The 26,021-nt window shown below is 33.5% G+C and overlaps 2 protein-coding genes across 2 annotated transcripts; one reads left to right on the forward strand and one right to left on the reverse strand.

The window, feature by feature from the left end:
* Positions 1-1,679: 1,679 nt before the first annotated feature.
* Positions 1,680-2,346, reverse strand: LOTGIDRAFT_128623 (hypothetical protein; the record flags this gene model as incomplete). Its single annotated transcript, XM_009064385.1, has 3 exons — positions 1,680-1,847; positions 1,968-2,082; positions 2,168-2,346. Coding segments are annotated over 3 exons (462 nt in total), but the record flags the coding sequence as incomplete, so codon positions are not given.
* Positions 2,347-9,146: 6,800 nt separating this feature from the next.
* On the forward strand, positions 9,147-23,780 carry LOTGIDRAFT_194810 (hypothetical protein; the record flags this gene model as incomplete). Its single annotated transcript, XM_009064386.1, has 2 exons — positions 9,147-10,263; positions 23,610-23,780. Coding segments are annotated over exons 1-2 (1,020 nt in total), but the record flags the coding sequence as incomplete, so codon positions are not given.
* Between the last annotated feature and the right edge of the window lie 2,241 nt (positions 23,781-26,021).

The raw sequence follows: 26,021 nt of genomic DNA on the forward strand, positions 1-26,021 counted from the left end.
TTAGTCTCAGAAACAATTTTTCTTTATGCACGCTAATCAGTAATAGTGTTCACAGCTCACTGTCAAAATTTTAGACTTCAACAATTATCCGCGTTAGAATGTTAAAACAACGACTCGTCTTTTCTTGACACTCTTTCATAGATAGGAAAGCAAATACAATCATGAAAAGGATTAACTGAATTCAAAATTGTAAGCTTAATCTCCGAAAATACACTGTGCGAAGTATGTTCTGTCAACGCAATGTTATACACAATGTTTGCTCATATCTAAGAACACGATAGAGATGTTGCTATGGAAAAGAAACATAACATTTACACATCTTACTTCTTGTATCCGAAAATGCAAAGATAATAAACTCTGTCACAGAGTCCTAGAAGTGTTTTTAAATAGCGAGCATGCCATCCGCCATAACACTCAATCTAATTGAGCTGAACTTAAACTCTTTTATAAAGAAAATATTTTTTTATATGAAATTGTATTATAGGATAATTGAACACACAACCTTGTAAAAGTTTATTTATGACCTATAATTCGTGCTCTTTTAACAGTTCCTGTCAATTGCCAGATTTAAAGCCGTTTTCTATTCACAAACAGTCATCTGATCTGATATAATTGGCACTTAAAATTCAAACACGAAACGCGTTGAACAATAAGAAGGAAACGACTTGACTGTTTTTTATTATTTACAAAGACAGACTATAGAAAATTTCTATGTGAGGAAAGATGGTTATCTCAGTTACAATGTGACTTGTAGAAGACAAGTTTTATCTGAACATTTTTTACAAAATGGATACTGTCTAGTAGAGTTATGAATATTTTAGAAAAGTCTGGTTAAATATAAGAAATAATTTGAATGAATATTGTATCTTCTGATAAAAACAACATTGGCAACGAGAGAAATTGTTAATTGTGTTGATGTAAAATGCTATCATTCTAATTTCGCATGTCATGTTTGTCTGATCTAATCCTTGTATACAATATCATATACCAATACATTCAAATTCTGACCATAATTCAGTGGAGCTTCAACCATATCTTATATCTAGAACGGACTAATCTAATTATAATAGAGTTGCTAGGCAGTAGTTACGATATTTTGTATATACCTCATTACATAAAATGCTGAAACTAACAGTCAGTGTTAAATCTATGTAATCCAACTTCAGTAAAAATTTGGAATTGGTTGGTCGGGAAATGACAAGTTAACGCCCATTTCCCGCAGACGCTGATATAACAGATTTGGAAGTTGTTGGTAATTGTGGTAGTTGGTTATTGGATCTACATTAGTTAAACGAATACACTTCACCTCCAAGACTTAACAGTTAAATCTCAGACTGAAAGCCAACAGGACAAGATAACACCAAAAAGTTAATTCCACAATAAAACAGTTTCTCTCATTCTAGGCAACCCGAATCTACCATGAAATGCTTAATACTAATTGCATGATATGGAATACTTAGTACCAGCTGAATGGTATGGGATGCTTAGTACCAACTGAATGGTATGGAATGCTTAGTGCCAACTGAATGGTATGGAATGCTTAGTACCAACTGAATGGTATGGGATGCTTTTTACCAACTGCATGATATGGAATACTTAGCACCAACTGAATGGTATGGAATGCTTAGCATCGACTGAATGGTATGGAATGCTTAGTACCAACTGAATGGTATGGCATACTAAGTACCAACTGAATGGTATGGAATGCTTAGCATCAACTGAATGGTATGGAATGCTTTATACCAACTGAATGGTATGGAATACTTAGTACCAACTGAATGGTATGGAATGCTTAGCATCAACTGAATGGTATGGAATGCTTTATACCAACTGCATGATATGGCATACTAAGTACCAACTGAATGGTATGGAATACTTAGTACCAACTGAATGGTATGGAATGCTTAGCACCAACTGAATGGTATGGAATGCTTTATACCAACTGCATGATATGGCATACTAAGTACCAACTGAATGATATGGCATACTAAGTACCAACTGAATGGTATGGAATACTTAGTACCAACTGAATGGTATGGAATGCTTAGCACCAACTGAATGGTATGGGGTGCTTTATACCAACTGCATGATATGGAATACTTAGTACCAACTGAATGGTATGGAATGCTTAGCATCAACTGAATGGTATGGAATGCTTTATACCAACTGCATGATATGGCATACTAAGTACCAACTGAATGGTATGGAATACTTAGTACCAACTGAATGGTATGGAATGCTTAGCACCAACTGAATGGTATGGAATGCTTTATACCAACTGCATGATATGGAATACTTAGTACCAACTGAATGGTATGGAATGCGTAGTACCAACTGAATGGTATGGGATGCTTAGCACCAACTGAATGGTATGGAATGCTTAGTACCAACTGAATGATATGGAATACTTAGTACCAACTGAATGGTATGGAATGCTTAGCATCAACTGAATGGTATGGAATGCTTTATACCAACTGCATGATATGGCATACTAAGTACCAACTGAATGGTATGGAATACTTAGTACCAACTGAATGGTATGGAATGCTTTATACCAACTGCATGATATGGAATACTTAGTACCAAATGAATGGTATGGAATACTTAGTACCAACTGAATGGTATGGAATACTTAGTACCAACTGAATGGTATGGAATACTTAGTACCAACTGAATGGTATGGAATGCTTTATACCAACTGCATGATATGGAATACTTAGTACCAACTGAATGGTATGGAATGCGTAGTACCAACTGAATGGTATGGAATGCGTAGTACCAACTGTTAAATTCCTTACCGACTAAGTAAATCTTCGTAAGAGAACAAAACCGATTCAGTTGAAATGCATTAAGGCATCTTTTTTCTAATAAATAAATTTTTCACATATTTTTCAGACTTCTCGTTTGCAATTCAATGGTAAAATAGCGTTAGTAAAGGCGGAAGAAATGTCTGATATTCCAAAAGATTCCACAAGAGACTCAAATTACCCTCCAGTATGTTAGTTCAGTCTCGGTATTTAAACAACAAAGACGTGCTATAACATATTGTATACAAATTGCACGCAACTGTACATCATTTGTTGCATTATGTCAGAATGTGGTAGGTACACTTTGATACTGATGAAATAGAAGAAGACCTCCAAGATACATATTAACAATTCTTCAAGACACCTCTCTGGGTTTCTATATATCATTGAAGTCTTATTACTACTGGTTTATCCATTTAAATATATCTAGAACATTTCTTGTTTGTTGGAATAATTTTCTCTAACTATACATAATAAAGTTGAACAAGCTTTAGCTTTGGAGTCAATGCGGGAAATTAATATGAATAGAAAACCACAACATTAACGTTTCACTCAGCTAGCTATTCTAGATTACTAAAAAATATTCAGGATCGTCACCCGAGCGAGAGAAAGAATAAATGGTGCTATGTTCTTGGAAGACAGCTTTTAAGCAGATTCACATGGTAGAACAAATTGGAACCGAAACTTGTACAAACATTAATTGCTAGTATATTCTCTCAATTGTTCATCAAAAGACCAGGTTCAATCCATAGGTAATTACTCAATATTTTGGTTTTGTGGTATTGCTTCAAAAATAAAGGCACGAGGCGTTATGTACTGACGTGCGCTATATACCTAGAAAATAGTACATTCTAATATAACAAGTCTTCAAAATAATGTCTGAGCCTGTAGATAATGTCACAGTTTCTTAGATCATCTGTAAGCCTCCCTGCAAATCAGGTGTTGCTAAACCGGAAATTAACCAAACCGGCAAGACGATTTCGTTATCACAACCCACTATTGTTGAAGTGCCTATGAGGGTGAGGGAAGAGTTTTAAGTTCAGCCTCAACAGTCCCCCCCCCCCCCCCCCCATTGAGTTAGTCTGTCCCCTATTTGTACCTCTAGTCTCGGGAGGCTGTCGCCGCTAACGAGTGGCAATAATGAACAAATTCTCTCATTTTTATTGTTAAAATTTATTGTTTTCCAAATTGATATGTATTAACTATTTTATAGCTTTGTAATCTCAGTGTCAGTAAGCAAAGGTCATGTTGGAAATGTCACTATAAACTTTTTAACTATTGCGTAATACCCGACATCAGAGTGACAGATATTACATTCAATCGAATCCCGTCAACCTTTTAGAATTCACCCTCTCATTATAAAAGCAGTAATAAAGTTTGTAAAAAACATAATACCTGAGATCACAAGAGATTATTTATTGTTACTTCCTGCCTAACTAGATTGTTAGAATTAATTCCAGACGAGCAGGCAAGACATAGTTATACTTGGTTTACTGTCGGGGGTACGTACATCTATTCTCTACAGTAAAGGTTAGAGAAGGTCTATTTTACCTCTGGGTTATTTAATAATCGTTTTTAGATTACTACCAGTCTCATTAATACATATGTTGTTGACTATTTCCTACTAAACGTTACATCAATAACCTAGACCAGATGTTAACTAGAGTTTTTTGTGTATCATAATAAATATCTTCTAGTTATATCAATATACAGGTTAATTTATCAAACACCTTTCTCAGGATGGGGGCTTCGACAATTTCATTCACTTTCTTAGGATGAGGGTTTTCAGTTTAATATCATCTGCCAACTATACACTTTCCCTGATCGCTAGTTAAGTTAAGAACTGTGAGATATCCGACTGTTCGTGAGGTGATTGTTGTTTGTTGTCATTAACCCAATTGAGTATAGGAAACAAGCATTATCTCGATATGCTGCGACCAAAACGCGGCCTCCAAGTTGAACGATTCAAGAACGACTTAAATTTATATTGATCAAAATTTCAATGCTATCCTGCAAAGCGCCTCATATCCCTCAAAAAATTTCAAAATTACTTTTTTGGGTACGATGAAATGAACTTTCCATGATTTTCAAACGTCTTAGTATGTCAAAATGTTATAAGACATATTATTTTCAGAGATGAATATTCAACGAAGACAGATCTACTCAGTTTCGCCCCTTGAGATATTTCAATTCATCTAGATTGCTGTTAAAGACGAATGATATTAATAACAAAAGACTAGCCGAGAATTATCAGTTTCTTACCATGTATATTTAATGACAGTCTTTCATGATTACATTAAAGGGAATAATCCCAACATTGTTTGCAAATATTGATATCTTTCTATTGTCGATTTACTATCAGAATGATTCGAACTTCGTATTAAATGATATTAATGTTGTGCCGCGCACAATCCCAGCATTTATCGCCATTGAACCTCAAGCTTTTTCAATCACCACTGTCCGTAAAGGAGAAAGATTACTTGCAGAAATGCCAAAACCTTCGGAGAGAACAGTATAGACAATTTAACAGTACAAGTTAACATCAGAAACAGAAAAAAATACATTCATAAGGGACAGATGACACAATAGTACTCCAAAAGTTAGATCGACACTTAAGATATTATCAATCAGTAACCTTCGTCCCTGTCATTTTGACAGCACTTAAAGTAGTTGTTATGGTCGAATATGCTGTTAATACCAGACCCTATTGGAAGTATCCCTGTAATTGTTCCCTTGAGAATACCGTAACAGGATGATGTTAGATTACCAACTACATCAGCAATTTTCTAAACATAAGTGAAATTATCAGAAAGAAATAAATAATTCAGAGAAGTCAGTTTTAATGAACCTATCTCACACAATTGTTTGGTAATTTATATGTATCGCTGTGCATAACCATTTCCCACACCATGTGTAATTAACCAAACTCTGTGTCCATGATTTGCAGACTTAGATCCTTAGATACGTTATTTTGATCTATTGTCTTGAGATATATGAGTCGATGAGATCAAGAAATATTTATTATCTTTCAGCTCATCAATGATATCTTCAGGTTTCTCTAACCTTTCAATTCTCTTTAATCAAAGAGATACAACCTATTGATATAACATTGATTAGAATATAAAACACTATTTTGAACTTGATTTACGATACACACTGCTCACATTTAAGACAGTGCAAAGAGGTTTTTAAAATTATTTTATATGGATCATCGACACTGATGTCATCAATTTGCGTCATTCCAATTTTCAATCAGATGTTTGCGGTTCCTACAATTCCACTAAAACAAAGTGATTGATGACACCACTAATTAAAATAATCATGCTTGTATCACATATTAAGGCTCTTCGTGATTAGTGACGTCATCAAACACTTAGTTTTAATGTAATTACAGGAACCACAGATGTCTGATTGAAAATTGAAATGGTACAAATTGATGCTATCAGTGTCCCCCATACACAAAACAAATTTAGAAAACCTCCTTACACAACCTTTAAAGAACTTTTAATGATTCTTTTTGTTAGGGATGGTCCATTTGCATAATAGGCTTACACAACTGATCGAATACTCGAATAGCTGCATATGATTAACAAGATAATGTACTAAATAAACAGCATCAGGCTAAATGGACTCTCTGGAGGAATGGTGTGTAAAGGAACCCAGTAGCATTAGATGTTCCCGTTGTTTGAGCATGCTCCGTATTGTTTGCAACACCACTTTAGTACGTATTATTGTGGAACCAGTTCAGTTTTTGGTCTTGAGCTGGAGAGCTTCAAGCAATTCAAGATTGAAGAATGACCCGAAGGACAGTGGGTCTACACCAGCAAATATTTTATTATACGAAGACCAGTTAACATTATGCCATTCATTTATTATTCATGTCAGAAACTGTGGTATTATAAAATGTTGCGCTAAAAAACCATTGACCTCGGAAACCTGGATGTCTTGTCGACAATTGCAATAGCCTCTTTGTTTGATAAGTGGTTTTCACGCTCCATATTACTGCATTATTCTGGAATTAAATGGCATTTGTCACCTGATACCAAATCGTGATGAAGACAATAAATAATTATTTTTAGATACTGGTGACAACATGAAATATCAAGGTTAAATTTTTATTGTACTATGTGGAATTTAATATTAAAAGTTTTAAAGGTATTATTGGTCGTTATTGTCTTAATGTTGTGGTCACGTATATGTTTCCGTCATACTATGTACTATTATAATTATTGTTATAATACAAACTGATCATCCATTGGTCATTTTAATCTTTATATAAAAATGCACATAAATAAATCACATAAGAGCAATGACCAGCCTCTCTCTTCTACGGGCATGGCAAGAAAGTAGAAGGAAGTAGCTTGTACAGAGAGTGAGCTAAATATTACTTAAAGGTCGGGAAAAATATGACTGTAAGTATTTACCTTTAATAAATTTACCCATCATTAAATGTGTTAACTGGTGTACGTTAACGGATGAAATGGACGGAATCTAGGTTTCTAGAAAAGGAAGTTTGACTTTTCACGTTATTGCCCTGGACCTTGTTTGACGTGTTTAGACAGAGTTGGAAGTTGTCAGAGTCTCATAGATGTCCCAGGATGTTATGACTTGACTGCTTAACATTTAGATTTTACAGAACTAGAGTTATATTCTGCACGTAATACCTCTGGCAAATGTTCCATATCATTGATTTTTTTTAAGGTGTTTATCTCTGTTTAGTGTAAAGTTTGCATCTGACATAATTTTGATTCTTCATTTCGCTTATCAAATTATTATCAAATATGTTCTTGTTTCGTTACCATTGATGAAAAAGATTTCTGGCTTAAATATGATACTGGAAAGAGACAGTTATTTGTTGGTTATAATTATATGGGTTAATTATATTTTGTAGGGAGAAAGTATATATTTGGTATACTTATATGTAATTGAAAGAGCAAGATATCCCTTGTAAACTAGTTCTATTTGCTTGATGACAGCTAAATCCCCTCTTATCTTAATGACACTATTATATAGCAATTCTATCAGTCGACCACTTTAAATTTATCTCTAATGGTATACCTATCAATCCTTCATTGTAATATAAAGCCCATATGACGTCAGAGTGGTCATTCTCGCTGGAACTAAAGACTATTTATAAGCCAGATGTCCGTGTTCTATTTTCAGTCTCTCTATATTCATGGTCAATGGTATCTTCACAATATCAAGCTATAACGAATTTCTTTTTATACCTCGACTGCAATAGCCATTATTTTTGTATTTGTAATTTGTAAATAAAGCGGATTAGTTGGATTGTGCGTCTGCGAATAAAGCAAATCAGTAAACAAAAAGTCTGTAAACAATAAGCCATAATATTTATAGTTTTTCTGTTGATGGTTATAATGGGCTGTATTGTCACCATGAAAAGGTATGTCTGGAAAATATGCCATTCCTTTGGAAGTAAGCCGTTCAGGAAGTGATATTTAAATTGCAGATGCGCGTATTTATTCAATTTCGCGCAATTTACCTAAACCATCTGTATACCAGATTTTATTTAAAGGTATTTGAAGAAAAGTCAATATATTTTTGCTCATGCGGACACTCTGTCATGTGCTACTGATATATTCAGCTGCCCTGCCATCTTCACAATGTCAATCTATTACAAACTTATACCTTGACCACAATAGCCACCGTTCTTGTATCACAGAATGCAGCAATTTAATAAGATTGTACGCCGGCAAATACAAAAATACATTATGGCTTATTGTATACAGCCTTTCTTTCCAGGAGTCTAGTTGGCTGTATTCGCTACCTTACAATCAAATCAAATCACTTACAAATCATTTACTAACAATCTGAAAACAACAAAGGTGGCTACTGCAGTCAAGGTATTAGACGAAATTATAAATAGCTTAACAGTGCGAATAAGTTGAGAAACAGCTTTCAAATGAAGTTATTTCCGCTGTAAACTTATGTTGAATACATGATTATTTCTATAATTCATAAAATAATAATCCCGCTAGTTACTAGGTCTCAGTTTGACTATAAATTTTTTATGTTCCAATTTACATCTAATGAAAAAAAAGTAAATCCCATCTTTCATGTATCTCTCATAACACAAAAAACATTGATATATTGTAATTAGTTTTTAATTACCGGACGCAAATACTACCAAAGATTTTGATACGGCTATTTTCTTTCACAAACCATGCGTCACAGTTGTAAAAGTCAGCCTAATTGATGATTGGTAGTAGTAAATTGTACGGTATCCTGAAATAGTTCATAATAGTCCAGCTTATCTCACCACCGTACTTCAGTTCTGTATAGGATAGAAAGTGTTGTATACTGTCAGAAGGGCTTGATATATTCTCCGTGATGGTTGTGTTTATAATAAATTGTATGCAACATACGACGATGTCAAGTTGATATGTATCAGGTGTAATATAATTGCTGGTGTGATGATTTGTCTAGTATTTACCTATCTCTATTAAAACAGGTTACTTGTGTATGCGTGTCAACGTTTTGTGAATGGTGAATAGTTTTATTTTAAGACCTTGAAAATGTTTTTCGAAATTTTTTAATCACGTGTTATAGGATGTACTTGAGAGATTCGTAATTATTTGTTTTAACAATGACTTATTCGACGATAAATACCACAGCTCCTGTTATAGGGGAGCTTCATATTGCATCTGATTTAGATGTGAATTCGACTAGTGAAGGGTATGTGATTGATACTAATAAACGGAATCATACTGTTATGGTAGCCAGTGTCATGTTCGGATCAGGGGTCGTCGGCAACCTTCTAGCCCTCTTCGTACTGGCAACCTCAGCCCCCGAACAACGACGTACGTTATTCTATAAACTAGTTGCTGGATTAGCTGTTACTGATTTATTTGGCACTTGTACTACCTCCCCGGTTGTGATCTCAGTCTATATGAACAATTTTAAATGGCTAGGTGGTATGGCTATGTGTCATTATTTTTCCTTTATGATGATATTTGCTAATTTTACGACCATGTTGATTGTGTGTGCTATGTCTATTGAAAGATATATCTGTGTTCGACACCCTTACATTTATCATACTAGACTGACAGCTAAATTCGCTAAAATAACTTTGATAGGATCATGGATATTATCAATTGTAATAGCTTGTCTACCGTTTATAGGTATGGGTGAAAATGCCTTTCAGTATCCTAAGACGTGGTGTTTCTTTGATTATACCAGTAAAAAACCTTCCAATATGGCCTTCAATTATTTTTACGTTATGATCGGATTATTAACGGTATTAGTAACTGTAATCTGTAATGGTGCTGTGATATATACTCTAGTCAAAATGACAAAAAAACAACAAGTATTAAAATCCAAAAGTGGCGAGGCCAGAAAATTTCATGGTAATTCTAAACGTTATGGCGAGATTCAAATGGTGGTATTATTAATAGGTATAACAATAGTATTTACCGCTTGTTATTGTCCTCTAATGGTAAGTATATTATTTTATTATAGATCCCATTATTATATTTATACTTAACGTTAAAACATTACTATAAATAATCTCACAGTATCTATCGAAAAATATATATATTGCTGGAGGACTTTTTTATTAAAAAGATAACAATTATGTGCGATAGTTTTTACTCATTTGCTCAAAGCTATCTGAAAAAGCAGGTGTATTTAATATTGATGACGATGTTGCCATGCTGGTTCTAACAATATAAGTACATATTATTGATGATTAAGGAAACCTAATATCCAATTGTTGCATTATACAATTATCATCACCATATAATCGCCAGACGTTTTCTTACGCTATATATTATGCATTGTTTTATCACAGGGGGGTATTATTTTCTACTGAGTACTTACATTAGGCATTGTTTATCATAGGGGTCAAAGGACCCTTAAAAACAAGGCCTTAGTTAAGCTAGTTCATTAAATAGATAATTTGTACCGATGAACAATACACTGTTACAGCATATTATGCTGTAGATTTATCTAAGTAAATTTTGACTAACGACATTGACCCTTATCTGATAATATATTTTGTAATCTATTTACTCGACATATAAATTACATTATTTCTATACAATATTTATTCTGGATTGCGACAGACTTATTTCTTAACATTTGAATATTGTTCAACAAAGAATTCTACCTTTGAACTATAAGTACATTAGCATATTTGCTCAAAGTTGCTGAAAAGTTGAAAATGAATGGAGTTTTACGGCACCATGTGGTCTAATGAAGACGGGTAACGCCAGGGAGCAATGAGGAAAACCTTGCCAGGGCAGTGGTAGTAACCTGTTTTGTTTCGATTTCTAACTGTTGAGCTTGTTGTACACATGGTTCCATCCGAACAACTAGACGCTTTTTCCATGTCAACTGTAATCTTGCTGAAAAGTCGAACAACTCGGAACATGCTGTTTTGGAAAGGCTTAAAATTATAACTTGATTTTTTATTGGAATGTGGACTAAGGCTTCATTTAATACCTACACGTTCCGATCTTAGAATTCGAATCTGAAGAATGTACAACCTCCGCATATAATATGATGTTCTCTTATCATTGTAATTTTAAAATAGTTACATTGACCTTTTATCAGATAACGAACTTTATAATATTTCTGCTTGACATTCAAATTGTAATAGGAGTCCCTTGCTTCTAGATATAACTCATAATTACCATCTAACTGCAATCACTGTCAAATAACGGTGATAAGGCCATTGGCAATTTTGATTATTACAATAAGCATAGCTTTCCATTGTCAGTAAACATGTAATTGCTGGGATGAAATACTAAACCTGATCTAGAAAGGACATTTCGCTCTTTACACATCTGATAGTTTTCGAGTGGCAACCTGTCAAAGTTTTTGTCTTAACCCCAGTACATGTGACTGCATTGTCAGTGCGCCGACCTTACCCCAAAACATAAATGGCCATTTCTTGCCAATTTTGACAGACCCTAGATGTATAATTTTTGTTTCTGATGAAAGTTTAACATGTTCCATGTCTATTTCAGTCGAAATGTATTATGTTATATGTCTTCATAAGACAATTAGGAGAGTATTTTATTTTTAACCACAAGTATATCTTATTCATTTGAACAGTGTAAAGTGTGGATAATGACAACTCAATAGGGAATTTCTGACTATCAAGTTATAGCATCTGGTAACTAATGTAATGAGGGTTGTAATTTGATTGGTGGACTGTTTTAGAAAACAGATTTCATTAGTACAGTGCTTTATTAGTAGCCTACTGTTACATACCATGATATTAAGCTAATGATCAGCAATTGCTTGGTTTCTGGATGTATTTCCCCTAGATAGTATGCCAGCTGTGTCTCAGGGAGTAAAACATTTTCGAAACCGCTTGTACCTTGCTAGTAATGAAAGTATTCACCTACTACCAGGATACGGGTTAAGTATACTTTAAATATCCACGCTATACCATCGTAGGTCTTTAAAAAACGTAGACAACATCGTTACCAATACTTACAGATTTAATCTAAACGAACACTAAGGTATAGAAAATATGTTTCCTACATATTCTGAAGTATAAAGCAAAAATATCGAGTTCAACACCAAAGCTTTATAAACTGCTTGTTAAATAGCAAACACTCCTTCTGCCCAGTATATATGGACTGCAAATGCTTCAATACACTTCTAAGAATTCTTCGGAATTTTGCTGATAAGTTTGATCTAAACAAATTGAATATGAAATGTATGAAGTGCAGATCTGTCAGACAGATGAAGACTTGACATGTGAGTCATAAGTGTAACAAATAGCTAAATTCTATAATTTTTTATTACAGAATCGACGGTGCTTCAAGAGCAATGAAGCGAAATATTGTGCTACTGGGTAAACTTACAAGGCAATAGGCAACTCTTTGAGTAACAAACTTTATATCTATATTTAAACTATATTAAATCGTTCTCGAGCACGTATCAATCAAGATTGTGGTGTAGTCGTAAAAGGCCTTCGTAATACACTTTTGAATTAGTCAATCATATCAATTGTGGTCAAATAATCATTGTAGTTTGGAATACTATCTCTTATATTTGGATCATAATTGTGATGATGATGATGCTTTAAGGTATATCGATATAATGAAAGTCATAATAATATAATGAGATAGACGCCAATGTCAATTAAATATTTAAGCATTAATTAATTACGAATTGGCGATTTGTGAAGTATCTGATTAGATTTGTGAATACATGTATATTCCGGGTTGTAATAAACAATTTATTGATCTGGATTAGTAACAGACTGTTACAATGCACTGCAGAATCATCAATCAGATAAAAGTACGACAATGAACGTGTTAAGCGCAACTATATTATGTTGATACATAGCGGTGATTAATGTTGGCTCTCTGTATTTTCATAGTTTAAGTGAATTTAGTCGACCGTCTAAAATGTCTTGATGGCCGCCCTTAAATGTCTGTTTCTTGTAGTTTCTTTTTGGCAGGCAGGTTTGTTATGGTAGGTTACGACCATGGTAATCTGAGAAAACGATAGCTTCTTGAATACAACTACATGTAAGTTAAAAACTTTTCCCCGAGGTGCCGTTACTTAATACAAAGTGATATTTTTTTCACCTAAGAGACATTAAAATGCCAATGTGTTATTGTTTCTGTTAAAAAATAGCTCTGGTTTATATTCCCAGTAATTGTTGCGTGTGAAGTCACGACCAATATAATGACTATTGGGATGTAAAACGGTAAACTAATTATTAGATTGACACTAAACGCCCCCAAATGTTATTAGATTTTTTTAAATGTATTAGATTTTTAATGCAGAAATAACGAATATTCAGCACATTTTCTATTTCTATTTTAATGGTGGTATCTTTTATCTGCATTGTAAATCTTTGCTAAAGCATTCTGATTAGATGAGTATCAAGATACGTTTAATCTTTGTTTAGTTTACTTGTGAAGTCAAACGATTACGCTGATGATGTTATTGCCAGATTCAACTTATTAAATAATTACCTATATCAGTACGGTTTAAAGTTGAAGTACCTAGTCGACTACTGTTAATATAAAATTCCACCAATGCAATACAAATTTATACTATTATTCGCTTCAGAGGTTCATCGCTAATTTAAGAGCTTGGTGTACAATTCTGATTCAATACATCGAGAAGACAATTCTATTTAAACCCGCGTTTCCCCCTCAAGTAACGCAGGTCAGAGGTATCGAAGCGTTCAGAATGTTCCAGAATATTCGTTGGATTTCCATTGACAATCTGGAGTGAAAATGGGTTGTGTCGCTGTCCTGGAAAGTGTTCCCGTAATGCAAACTGTTTCAGGTCTTCATTACCTAATCGCAAGCAGGAAATCTTCATCGCATTAACAAACATAATAAAATTTATAACAACTATTCCAGATACATGTATATATTTTAATGTGGATTCCATCGATTAGAAGCTTTTTTAAAAATGACTTTCTGCAGTCGTTTTATCGACCGATTCTTACAATTACTTTCAGGATAAGCTTTAATTCCCTTTAATATAAATGTTTTCAAAGCTAGTTGTAATGCTCGGGATTAGTTGTTCTGACTGCACAACGTGACATATCGTGATTAAATCTTAACTAATCAAATGTTATCTCATATTTAATCTGAAAAGCTCTAGTTTGTAAGCGAACTCGGTAGAGATAATGCATTTTTGAAGTCTTCGTTAAATGAGCCTGTTACCTTAGTGCATTAATAATTGATAAAGGACATAGTCACACTGGATTTTGATATTCCATTAAAGAAAATAGACTTTCAATATATATTATTTTAATATAAATAGTTCTCTTATATTGAGTTCAGAAATCGTCATCACCATACAAAAATAGAATCCTGCAGGGATTTCCACATTTATATAGATAAATAATATAATTTACTGAACAAATCAAACATATATACTGTTGAGGTGTATTTGAATTTAGATATTGACACTGATTTTTGTAAATTTAACTCAAGTATAGTAGGTACTTTTTACAGAAATGCTCGAGTAGTTTATCAAATGCTCCAACCACAAAAGAAAGGCTTGTGACCTGCTACAGACGAGAGGAACTAGTTGAACTGGCTGTCAGCTGAGCAGCATTGTAACACTTCCTCCAACGTTGAGCGGAATTGTCGGCCAATTTAGCACGTCAACGACGTTGGGACAGCTCGAAATAGTTAAATATTATTAGACTCAATTAAAGTTAATAGGTATGTTTGGTGTCTGTTCATGTGATGTAAAGTTTTCTGTGTTTGCAAGTATACTTTCTACTTGGTACAGCTTTGTGCTCAGACACTTCCGGTTGTAGTCAGAAATATAGAAACCGTCCATGGTCTGCAGAATCGAATCTTATCCACTTTTCCAATACACAGACTAATATTTAATAAAGCAAGCAGGTCCGAACAGAAATTGAAAAGGTGAGCTGTACCATGTTTAAATATTGTCGGGCTAAAATAGTTAGCATTCATTTGAAATATTGACAAACTTTTGCACATATAAAAGTTCCCTAACGACTGTTATTGCTTCTAAGGAACGTTTGGCCACGATTAATTCCCTTTTGATCGCACTCCTCGGTAGCTCCACAATTTTTTTATGTTCTACAATAAACGTAGTTACATACTCTTGAAGCGTGGTGTTCATTTGTTTTCTCTAATTTCATGGCATATGTGCCGTTTTACATATTTGGAAATCAAGACTTCCATGTTACTTCAATCAGATGAAAAATGACTTTGTGTACTGTACTTGTTCCATCATATCATTGTGCATAAAATCATTCGTTCGATGTGAATTCTTTGCGGTAAGTGTCAATCGGATAAAAAAAATCGGCTAAGACACTGATGAAACTCGTCAAGAACTCGTTATTATCTTTCATAAGAAATAAGTCTATATTGATAATCTATGTTAATTACTTCCACTCATAATAAAACACACTTTCAAGTCTTTATGTCTAGTCACAGAACTCTAATCTTGATGGTGCTTTGTGACCTGATTATTTATATGAGGTCTAGAGATCCCTGATGGCAAACTGTTGGTTGATACACAATTTCTGGCGAGATTTAAAGATGGGTTGCCATATTTTCATTTATGAAAATGAAAATGCTATTACTTACACGAGTAGGAAGTAGAGGTGTTCTAACGACTTTGAAAAATACCAGTTTGTCTATAATTAATTCATAATTAGCTAAAGTAGAAGAGAATTACGAGAATTTCAATGAGTGACCGATCAAGAAAGGTCAAAAAGGCTTCATCATACGTGGTTCCTGCAATTCCACTATAACTATGTGTTTGATGACGTCACTAATTGCGAAGGGCCTTATGTAATCAAGCATATTTATGTTACGATTTGCAATATCTTTATGCAAATATTAGGATAACACTTTTTTCTATTAATTATTCTATTGCATTATTCTTTCATCAGGACGGAAAATACAATGGTAGGTTCAAGTCCTTAAAATTCCATAAGAGACAAAAACATTCTCTCATATAAAGATAATTAAAACTTGTTTTGAAATAAAATAAAAACCAGTTTTTATTTATAAATGCCAATGACAATGTTCTATGCATGCCACAGAAAGTATACGCAGGAACAAATAAAAAAAACCTTATGGATTTAATCTAAAACAATTTTTATCAAGTTATAGATTTTTCTACTAATCATAACTAGCTAAAATAACAAGTTTGTATATTTTTTGCTGACATGAATAATATTTTTCATAGTTAACAAAGGTGGAAAATCAATTTATCTGCTTTTCCTGAAGTATGCTATGGGAATCAATAGTGATATCAGGTGTGCAGTCAAGCTTTTCATGATGAAGGCACTCAGTCTAATATAATTTAAAGAAAATAGTGCATGAGAACTAATAGAAAAAACTCTCTTATTCGTATGGAATAGAACAAACTGTAATCGCATTGTAATAAAGTTAAAATTCAACATCAATTTGAGAAATTGGCCTTTTGGTAATTGGTATTTTGACAGTGTTGGCACCAACTGATAACTGTCAAAATACCTGTCAGAGCTGGAATAGAGGCAGATGATTCGGTCAAGGTAAACATTGGACTAAACATGATAAAAGAGATCATTGCTTCAAGAACAAAGGGCTTAAAGGACATTAACATTCCCCACTTGAGTGTCTAGAAATTTAACATGGTAACTCTACTTTAAATTATCAATTGATGGACATTCCTTTGCTTTTAGAATATTTAATTTAAAATGAAAACAGACGAGTTATTAAACAGTAAATTAAATAATATGTGATTTTGTTTGCTTGTTATGACTAGAATTCAATAAGTAAATGGTATTGATAATATCCATACAAAGAGAAAAAGTTGACGTAATAGCTGATTATTAACCGCCTTGAGTAAATACCTGTCATTGTTTGATGATATTTGATATGATTTATATAACTTGAAGGGAAAGGGTATATTTATTTATTATCGTGTAATTTCATTTCTTTTGTACTTTTTATTTCCATTTTCGACATAAAATATCTATATCTCTAACGGTTTATTTCCGTTTTTTAATCTCCATATTTCTAATTACTGTGCACCATTCGATTGTTTTATCTATGTAAATAGATACAAATAGATGAGGAGGCTCTTCTCGTCAGGTTTTATATACTGAGTGTCTCCCTCCACCCTCTTTCTTTTGCAGCTTAAACTAAAATCGATATGGACAAAAACTAAAGTGTTGGAGAACAGGTATTTATAAGACTTTTATATTAGAAATATAACATACTCAGAGAGAATATTACATAGATACTTGTTCTGAAACACTTTAGTTTTTGATTATATCTATTTTTTTCATGCTATGTAAGGGCGTGGGAAGGAGCTCTTGTATAGAAACACCTTGTATATAATTCAGATCGGACGATATGACTTTACATTATTGTGAATGAGTGAATGAATTTGAGTTTTATACTACCAATTTGCCCATGATTTCGCTTTTAAAATATGTGCTTATACATCATCGTCACAGTATGAGGCTGTTATGACCTTCGTACTACTATCACAATGTTTACAGCCTTTCTGTCACTGCATTCCGTGATACAAAGATAGTAGCCATTGCAGTCAAGGTATAAATACAACGCTCGTAATGTCTTGACATTGTGCATAGTGTCAGATATGTAGTCTACAAGACCGTCGAGAGATCTTTAACGTGCATAGCATGTAGCACACTGGGCCTCAATTTATTGCACCATCCGGACAGCCCTACTTACTTGCATCACTGACAGTGGGAAACAGGATTGAAAAATCCGACGATATCATCTCGACGTATGCCGGGATTGAACCCTGGACCTTCAGGTTAACAAGCAAACGTCTAACTCACTCCGCGGCTCCAAGATCGCAACAAGAAAAATATATATTTTCAGTATATAATTTGTTGGTATTTATCAAGTCTAGCTATCCTGGGTATATAATCAGTGTATAGTGGAATGAAATAACCTTAGGAAAACAATGTGATTATTTTAGAAAATTGTATTATTTTTAATGTCATTGATAGATGTTTCATCATTAATATACTGTATATATAGATCATCATATTGTCTAACTTTCAGTTATATATTGTTTCTGGATCATCAACTCACTTTCTATCTAACTTCTTACCATTATTTTGTTCAAAATGTGTAGCATGGCTCTCCATTAACCTAAAACGGTAGTAACTATCAACATATATTTCAACTTGGTCAGAAAATTCAAACCCAAACGACTGTCTTGTGCGAGGCAATTTATGATTGTGGAACACCTCATTTTGCAAATATATTTGGTCAATAGGTAATTCATTAGCGAGTCCGAAACGTCCTCCCATATTCCAGTCTCTGATGAATATTGCGAAATTTGCCGACTGGAGTAGGGCCAGAAAAACTTGGCCACGTTTTATGGTTTACCACCTTCGGAGGTGCTGAGAATCCCCATTAAACAGGGACTAGTTCTGTTAAAAAAGTTTTCAGTGGCTGGAATAGATGCAGATGTTTCGATGATGACTATTCATTGCTTATGATTTAGAATTATTGTAGTTTCGAGGAGAAATGTGGGTCTGTTAAATGGTAGGAAAATCAAAAGCTATATGCAACCAGTGCACAAGAGCCCTTGAAAACCATCATTATTGGCCCCAAAGCCAAAACAATGCATATTAGAGTAAAATTTCCTGATTGTTTTGTTTTCTAAGGGTTTTTTTCTGTTTGATTGATTTATACAATTACAATGTTTTGAACATTCAGAGAAGATAGAGCACTGTTTAATGAAGAACCTAATTACACCATGTTCTACAAAAATTTATTGTCAGTAAATTCGATTTTTCGAAGGAAATAACACAAGAAAACTTAATGGAAATAATGAATTCATTTGTCAAGTACTCTTATATATGGCACTGTATTGACAAGTAGAATGTATTGTAAAATGAAGAGGTCTTGTTGGTCTTGTTGAATTACAAACTATTCTTCAGCCCTGCATTTAGAATTCTCCTTATATAGCAATAAGTTTTTTGTCTTGCCTTAAGAACCTAAAAGATATTTTAATTGTAAAAAAAAAACATGCAATACATCATTTTCATTTGATGTGTTCAGTAAATTTGTCACTTGTGGAACAAATCGATCTAATCCTTTGAGATTCCGAATTTGTTGCAATGCACTAAAAACTTGAATACATATTACATCTCAAGGACTGCATCTCAAAATAATATAGCGTGTAAGTGTGACAATATTATTTACTCAGCCTTGTGTTTCAGATTTGGATTTTTTGACAACAATTTTAAAGTTGCCTTCAGAATCCCAAGGATAGTTTGTAGTAAAAAAACATCCTATCCGGCAATACACTGATGTCATCTGCATTCGATGTGTTCAGTAGGTTGTCACTTATGGAACAACCAAATTGCTTTACCAATCCTCGGAGATTCCAGATTCGTTTCAATACACTTCTCACATAATACTGACTACATATTACACATAGGGCACTGCATCTCAAAATAGTGTGTACATTTTGCTACTTCATATTGTTTTACAGTCTACATATACTTTTTGCAACTTTATCATGTACTGAAACACTATAAGTCTTCATAAATGCTTTGTCCATGTATCTTGTATGATGTATAACGGCAATGGTATGTGATTGATTGTCCATGTATCTTGTATAATGTATGATGTATGATGTCGATGGTATGTGGTTGTCCATTTTCTTAATTATGTATGTGTTCGAAGATAAGTCATTTCTGTACTTTGTTTGGGAAAGAGAAAATGTTTTCATCATATCATCAATATGATTTAATTAATCAGATTGTTCCTTTCTCTTGTGTATATCCGATTCATCATTTAAGAAAAGGTGAACATAATAATATATCAGAAAATGACAGATGAAGACCATTTTCCTACCTAATTTACTTTCTTTTATGTAATTCGTTAGAAATTCTACTCCCTTGGGGCATGGTATTTGAGGACAATGTCAAAATCACATCGAAATTCTTCATATTAGTCTCTAAGGGTTTATAGAACTAAAATTGAAACTGTTGGCGATTAAAATATTATTACGTAGTATTTTGTTTTAGTTGAGATAATGTCTATAGTACAACTGTGAAGCAGTCTGGTAAACTAAAATACATCTTAGGAACATTGCATTTACATATGACCTAAATTGCAATGTTACAATACTTAAAATTCGAGGAAAATTTAGGTCATATAGGATTTAACAACAGAAAGTCTCTACTCACAAGCAAAATTTAAAAAAAAAACATGGCGCGCTTACTTTAATTCACGTTCAAACTTGCCATAGTGGGAAGAACAACATTCATTTATTATTTCGTTTCGTCATACGTAATAAAAACATTTCAACTTTTTATTGCAGCCTGCATCAGAAAACGTCCTTTTCAATTCGCGAATATCTAGTCTCAAATGACCTGGCGAATGGCGGAGGCGGTCCGCCTTGGGCGGATGATTCAAAACACCGGCAGTTTACTTGCCCCGAAATATATTATCCAATACTAGATTTCAATCCTTTATAGTACACCATTACTAGAGAAACAGTCTTACTTTTCAATTTAAGCAGAGAATGTACTTTCTTTTGCTCAAATCTGATCACATCTGTTTAACTACTCTTGTTCAAAGCAGACCTGTTTTACCGTGAACTTGGTTACGATAGAGACGGATTACATGTCTTAAAACGGATTGTGAATGTAAATAATTTCGCGTTATTTCCTTGTGGTAAAAACTATTCCTGGAATTATAACGTTTCATGTAATGCAGTCAGTTGTAAAATTCAGTCGGGAAGATTATATTTAGAGAAATTGATCTTTCAAGGGAATTCTATTCAAGCTAATCTATATTGTAATTTTATGGTATTAATTGTACTTTGAGCGTGAATTACAGGCATAATAGATGTTATGTAAAATATTCCATCACTCTTGGTACAGATTCACAATTCCATTATGATATTACTAGCCTGTTAATATTATCATTTTCTAATTTGATTTTCGGCTAAAATTATGGACATTTTTGGCTGAATTTCCTTGAAAGGAAATGTGTTTATGAAAATACCTTTCCTATTTAAAGGAATACTACCTCTTAGAATGAACAATAAAAGTATATATTCATCAGTTGGACTTACCGGATGCTAGTGACCAAAGAATATAATCTCTATCCATTAAGCTAAGTAATTATTGTAGAACGCTTCAAAAACGTTTTAAAATTACTTAGTTTTATTAACTTATTGGATTTTATAGGGACATTTGACACCAGGTAAGTCCACTGACGAACAAAGGCTCTTTTTTGTTACATTTGAATATCTAAAATTTTTTGATCAACCTAAGAGGTAGTATACCTTTAAAACCTTCATCTCGAAATATCGAGTTAGTCTGTGAGTTTTGTAAATATTCCAACAACCTGTCTAGTCTATACTTCCAGGCATTCTAAATATATCATATCAATGATTGACGGATGCTAAACAAATAAAAAGATGATCGATTGACTGATTGAAATGATTTCTATAGATATTTTTATCCTAGTATCACAACATTATTTTTAATTGACTGTTAATTGAAATGTACTTAAAACATTTTTCTAATCCCTCAAGTATTAAGAATAGATCTTTACAGCTAATGTTTTATCAATGCTTGTACTCACAAACAAACTATTTGTTTTTATATATTATTCTATACTTTTGACAGTTATGATGCCTCTGATGTTAAACGCAGAGTGATAACGTATACTTTGGTCGCTTCGTTCCTCCACTCAAATCGGATTTAGACAAATTCTAATAAACAAATAATTATTGTATTGACTTATCTATAAAAATATATTGACAAGTTATTGATAAATATATATTACATTCAAAAGGTCCGTTGTGGGATTTGAAATGTCTTGTTGCGTGGAGAACAAGTTGAATGCTCTGAAACACTGATTTATTTCCTCTCGAAGATCCCTACTTGAGAGTTTCTATCTAACACCCAATAATTTTCAGCTTTTTCAACATTCTTTCACATAATTTAATGTTTATTGTATCTCCATAAGACTGTAATTGCTAACTACAAAAAAGACGAAATAATGTATGGCTCTTGAAATAGAAATTAAAAATGATTTGGCAGTCTTATGGCTTTTACAGGGTTAAAAAGAAAAAAAAGCTTAAGTTTATTTGAAACACTTCGCATGTTAACAAATCCACAAGGTGAAACTTGGCATGACGTAAAAAAGTGATATGTAATAAGTAATTAAAAAATTCTTCTAGAAATTTTGTACGGCAAGATTTGATTTGTTTAAACCAGATGGTCGTGGCTTATTTTAAGAATAAAATTTCAAAGAGAGTTTTCACTAAATAATTTGTAAGGTAGTAGATTTTTGACAACTTTAATCTTTGTAATGAAGGTGTATGTTATGTTATTTATATTATGTTATTTAATATTTTAAGATTTATATCAACATACATAATCTTTTCATGTTTATGCCAATTATCGCACGCATTTATGAAGTTAAAAATCAGAACGAAAAATATGTTCCTGTTAATCATTTATCACCTGGTTTACACTGAATTAGGCAAATTTTTACTTTTTCGAAAAGTCTCTTAATTTACTCATACTTATTATGTATTATGCTAGGTTCCTACTATTAGGATTCGCTGGAAGTATAAAATTGTTATCTTATTTCACTAATCGTGATTATCCTACCAGGTCTTCAAATCGATCGCGGCAATCGTGTTAATATTTAAAAAATTTTGAACGGTTTAAAGATTTTTTAACATCAACACGATCCATTGTCAATCTGTATCATCATATTAGAACGTGCTGTTTCGTAACAAAGCGCGATGGATCGCATCTAATCGTGCTTCAAAATAGTAGTGATCTGGCTGAACATAGACAAGACAATTACGTTCCAACAGTGGCACGATACGATCAGAGCTGATCGTGAAATTTCTCTGAATTCGGTTTAGATACGATTAATTCGTCTCGTATGCGATCTGGTCACGATTTGTAAATTTCGTACCAGCTCGTGCCAGATCGAGACTCATTCGAGAGCTCAAACGGAACAATCATATCTAGACGTGTATTGACACCAAGAATTAAGCACTCGTGAACAGATCGCATACGAGAGCAACAAATCGTTTCAAAATGTGTTCACTCGTTTCACATACCTAGGATTTCAGAGAAATTCCATGATCAGCTACCATTGGCCAATCGTGTCGTTGGAAACGGATCACATGAAAGTGGGAACCTCGCAATAATATTCATAGGGGCTGCTTCCCTGCGTTAGATCGGCGGCTAATTTAAATGCTTTACTGTTAAAAAAAACCCAACTTTTTATGATGGTAATCTTTACTTCTTGGCTTTGTAGTTAATTGTATTCTCATTTCTATTTTCAGTTTTATGTGTTATTGTGCCAAACGAGTTTAGTTGAAACTATAAACACAGATAAAGCTGGTTTACTCATGGTACGGTTCGCTTCGTTTAATCCCATCTTAGATCCTTGGGTTTATATACTATTTCGTCGTGAATTGGTGTGGAAGATTGTTGATGCTATCAAATGTTTTCTCAGAATTGAACCAAAGCCAGTAAATGTGGAAGGTGTGCCGGTAAAACAATTCCAGGATGAGGAATATACTTGTTTAGACTTTTGTTGGCATTGTATGTGTGAACCTCCTACGCCGCGACCTAACAATACCTATTATACTCAATCCAGGGCAGCCAGTCAGTATAATCGCTCACCATCATATATCAGAAGACTCAGTGAAAATGTTTATGGTAACGGAGGGGTGGCAGTCAATTTATTAGATGCCAAACCTTCTCCAGCAGATCAAGCTGTGTTGAAAGCTTTTACACGAAGTAAAGTTTAGTTGTACTCAACAGGTGTCGATTGTCTTGCGATATGGCTTTGTTTATTCCACATAAAACACCTTATATCATTGTCTGAAACATAAAATATTTGCTATAGTAAGGTAAAATACCATTTATTATGAAGGTTATGGAACGATTTAAATATGAAACTCACTCATCGTTGTAATAATATACCCGACGTTGAAAGGAACCATCATGATCCGTAAGAGGTTTTGTACCTTTGTTCGTTGTTCCCAAAATCCAGAATATCGACTAGATTATAACCCCACTATCTCAAGAAACATTTGACTTAACAACGTAATATTCTCATTTAAGTTGTATTTTTTCTGGATTAACCAAAGCTATAGACGGTTTATCGGAATGGTTCAGATAGAAATGTCCAAATGTACAGTCAAAGGCTTTGAACCTCTTATGATTCCCATTGATCATCAGATACGAAACGAAAATATGAAGAGCAAATGTTATGATTTTGAACCAAAAATATATCATTTTAATCCGTAAAACAATTCTTGAATTTTAACTATTTATAAAACGCTGTGATCAACAGTGGGATAAATTTATCTCAGAATCCCAACTAGAATTCAGATTTCTAATTTCTGGCGGTGTTCGTTTGAAAAGTAATTGAAGGGAGATAACCAATGGTGTCTAAGGACTACTTATTCTAGTAAACGACTATGTTTTCGAAGATTAGCTTCAACGCCGTGAAAACGCATATTACTTATAAATGTTTTCCTTTTATGGAATTTTAATTTTAAAATAAAGAAATCAAAACATGTATTTTCTTTCAGTTAACACATTTTTGAGAAACTTTGGCCTCATTCTGTTCAGACAATTAAGACGGAAACTTATGTTACGGCATATTCGTGGAGCAACTTTCAGCATCATTCAGATGGATAATAATAATATGGCTATTCGGCGGTAAGAAATGTTAAACAGCAGGCTAATGCCAATGTCCTGGCAAAATCTTTCCTTTATACATATCGTATGTCGGTGCCTAATTAGGACACAAAAACATTCATAAAAATTCATTTTCAGGTCGTCCTCGAGAACTAAACGATGCAGATGAAGAACGAAGGTACAAATATAGCTTGTTGCTAATTCTTCAGTTAAAATTCTTAAGGTGAAGGTATATTTTTAACTTGTGCTAGAGGTAAAGATAAAATTGATGGTAAATATAGAAATACCAGTTTAAATGTTAAAAGGTAAACGAAAAAGTAATTGACTAATCTTAGAAAGAGGAAAACCATAACAATGTTTACCATCTTAAATAAAGTGTCAAATATTTAAAAAAAAATATAAAAATAGGTCATCAACTATACAACAACTGTGAAGGTAGGCTTAGATTGGCGGTGTTATTGGGATCTGGAAGTGGCGGCATTTGGAGAGTAAACCGACAAATACAAATCGCAGTCAATCAGTTGCTCGTGTTCCAGCCCTGCTCTGCTTACATGACTGTGAACGCTCGACTGCGCTGCTCTGCTCTTCCCTCTCCATACTGTAAACAAGCCCTTCTACTCTCACCGAGTAGTTGGAATCTGCTTCCATCGTAGTTGCCAGAAGTAAATGAAATTTCCCAAATGAACATTTTGGTTAAAAATGTCGATTTCGACGAAACGACGTAGTGTCTGGAATCATCTGTCGTCCATCTGAACCCTCCAGTATTTATTGTCAATCCTTATTCTTTTTTTTTATTATCAGACATGCTTGTTACAGATATCTAAATTTCACAAAAATATTTTCTTCCGATGCTATGTAAAATTAGGAGTCCAAGTAGTTAAGATGAACTTCCAACAGGGTTGTTTCTTCTGATGAGGTTTTATCGTGAGACCTAGTCGCTTAGAGTAGAGACGCCGACTTGATTTTAAAAGAAATTTGACTTTGAGCTCAACCCTGCACTTTACTACAACGACAGGATAAAGAAGAAATCGGTTTATTGTTCG

This window comes from Lottia gigantea (genome assembly GCF_000327385.1).
Source record: "Lottia gigantea unplaced genomic scaffold LOTGIsca_62, whole genome shotgun sequence".
NCBI lineage: Eukaryota > Metazoa > Mollusca > Gastropoda > Lottiidae > Lottia > Lottia gigantea.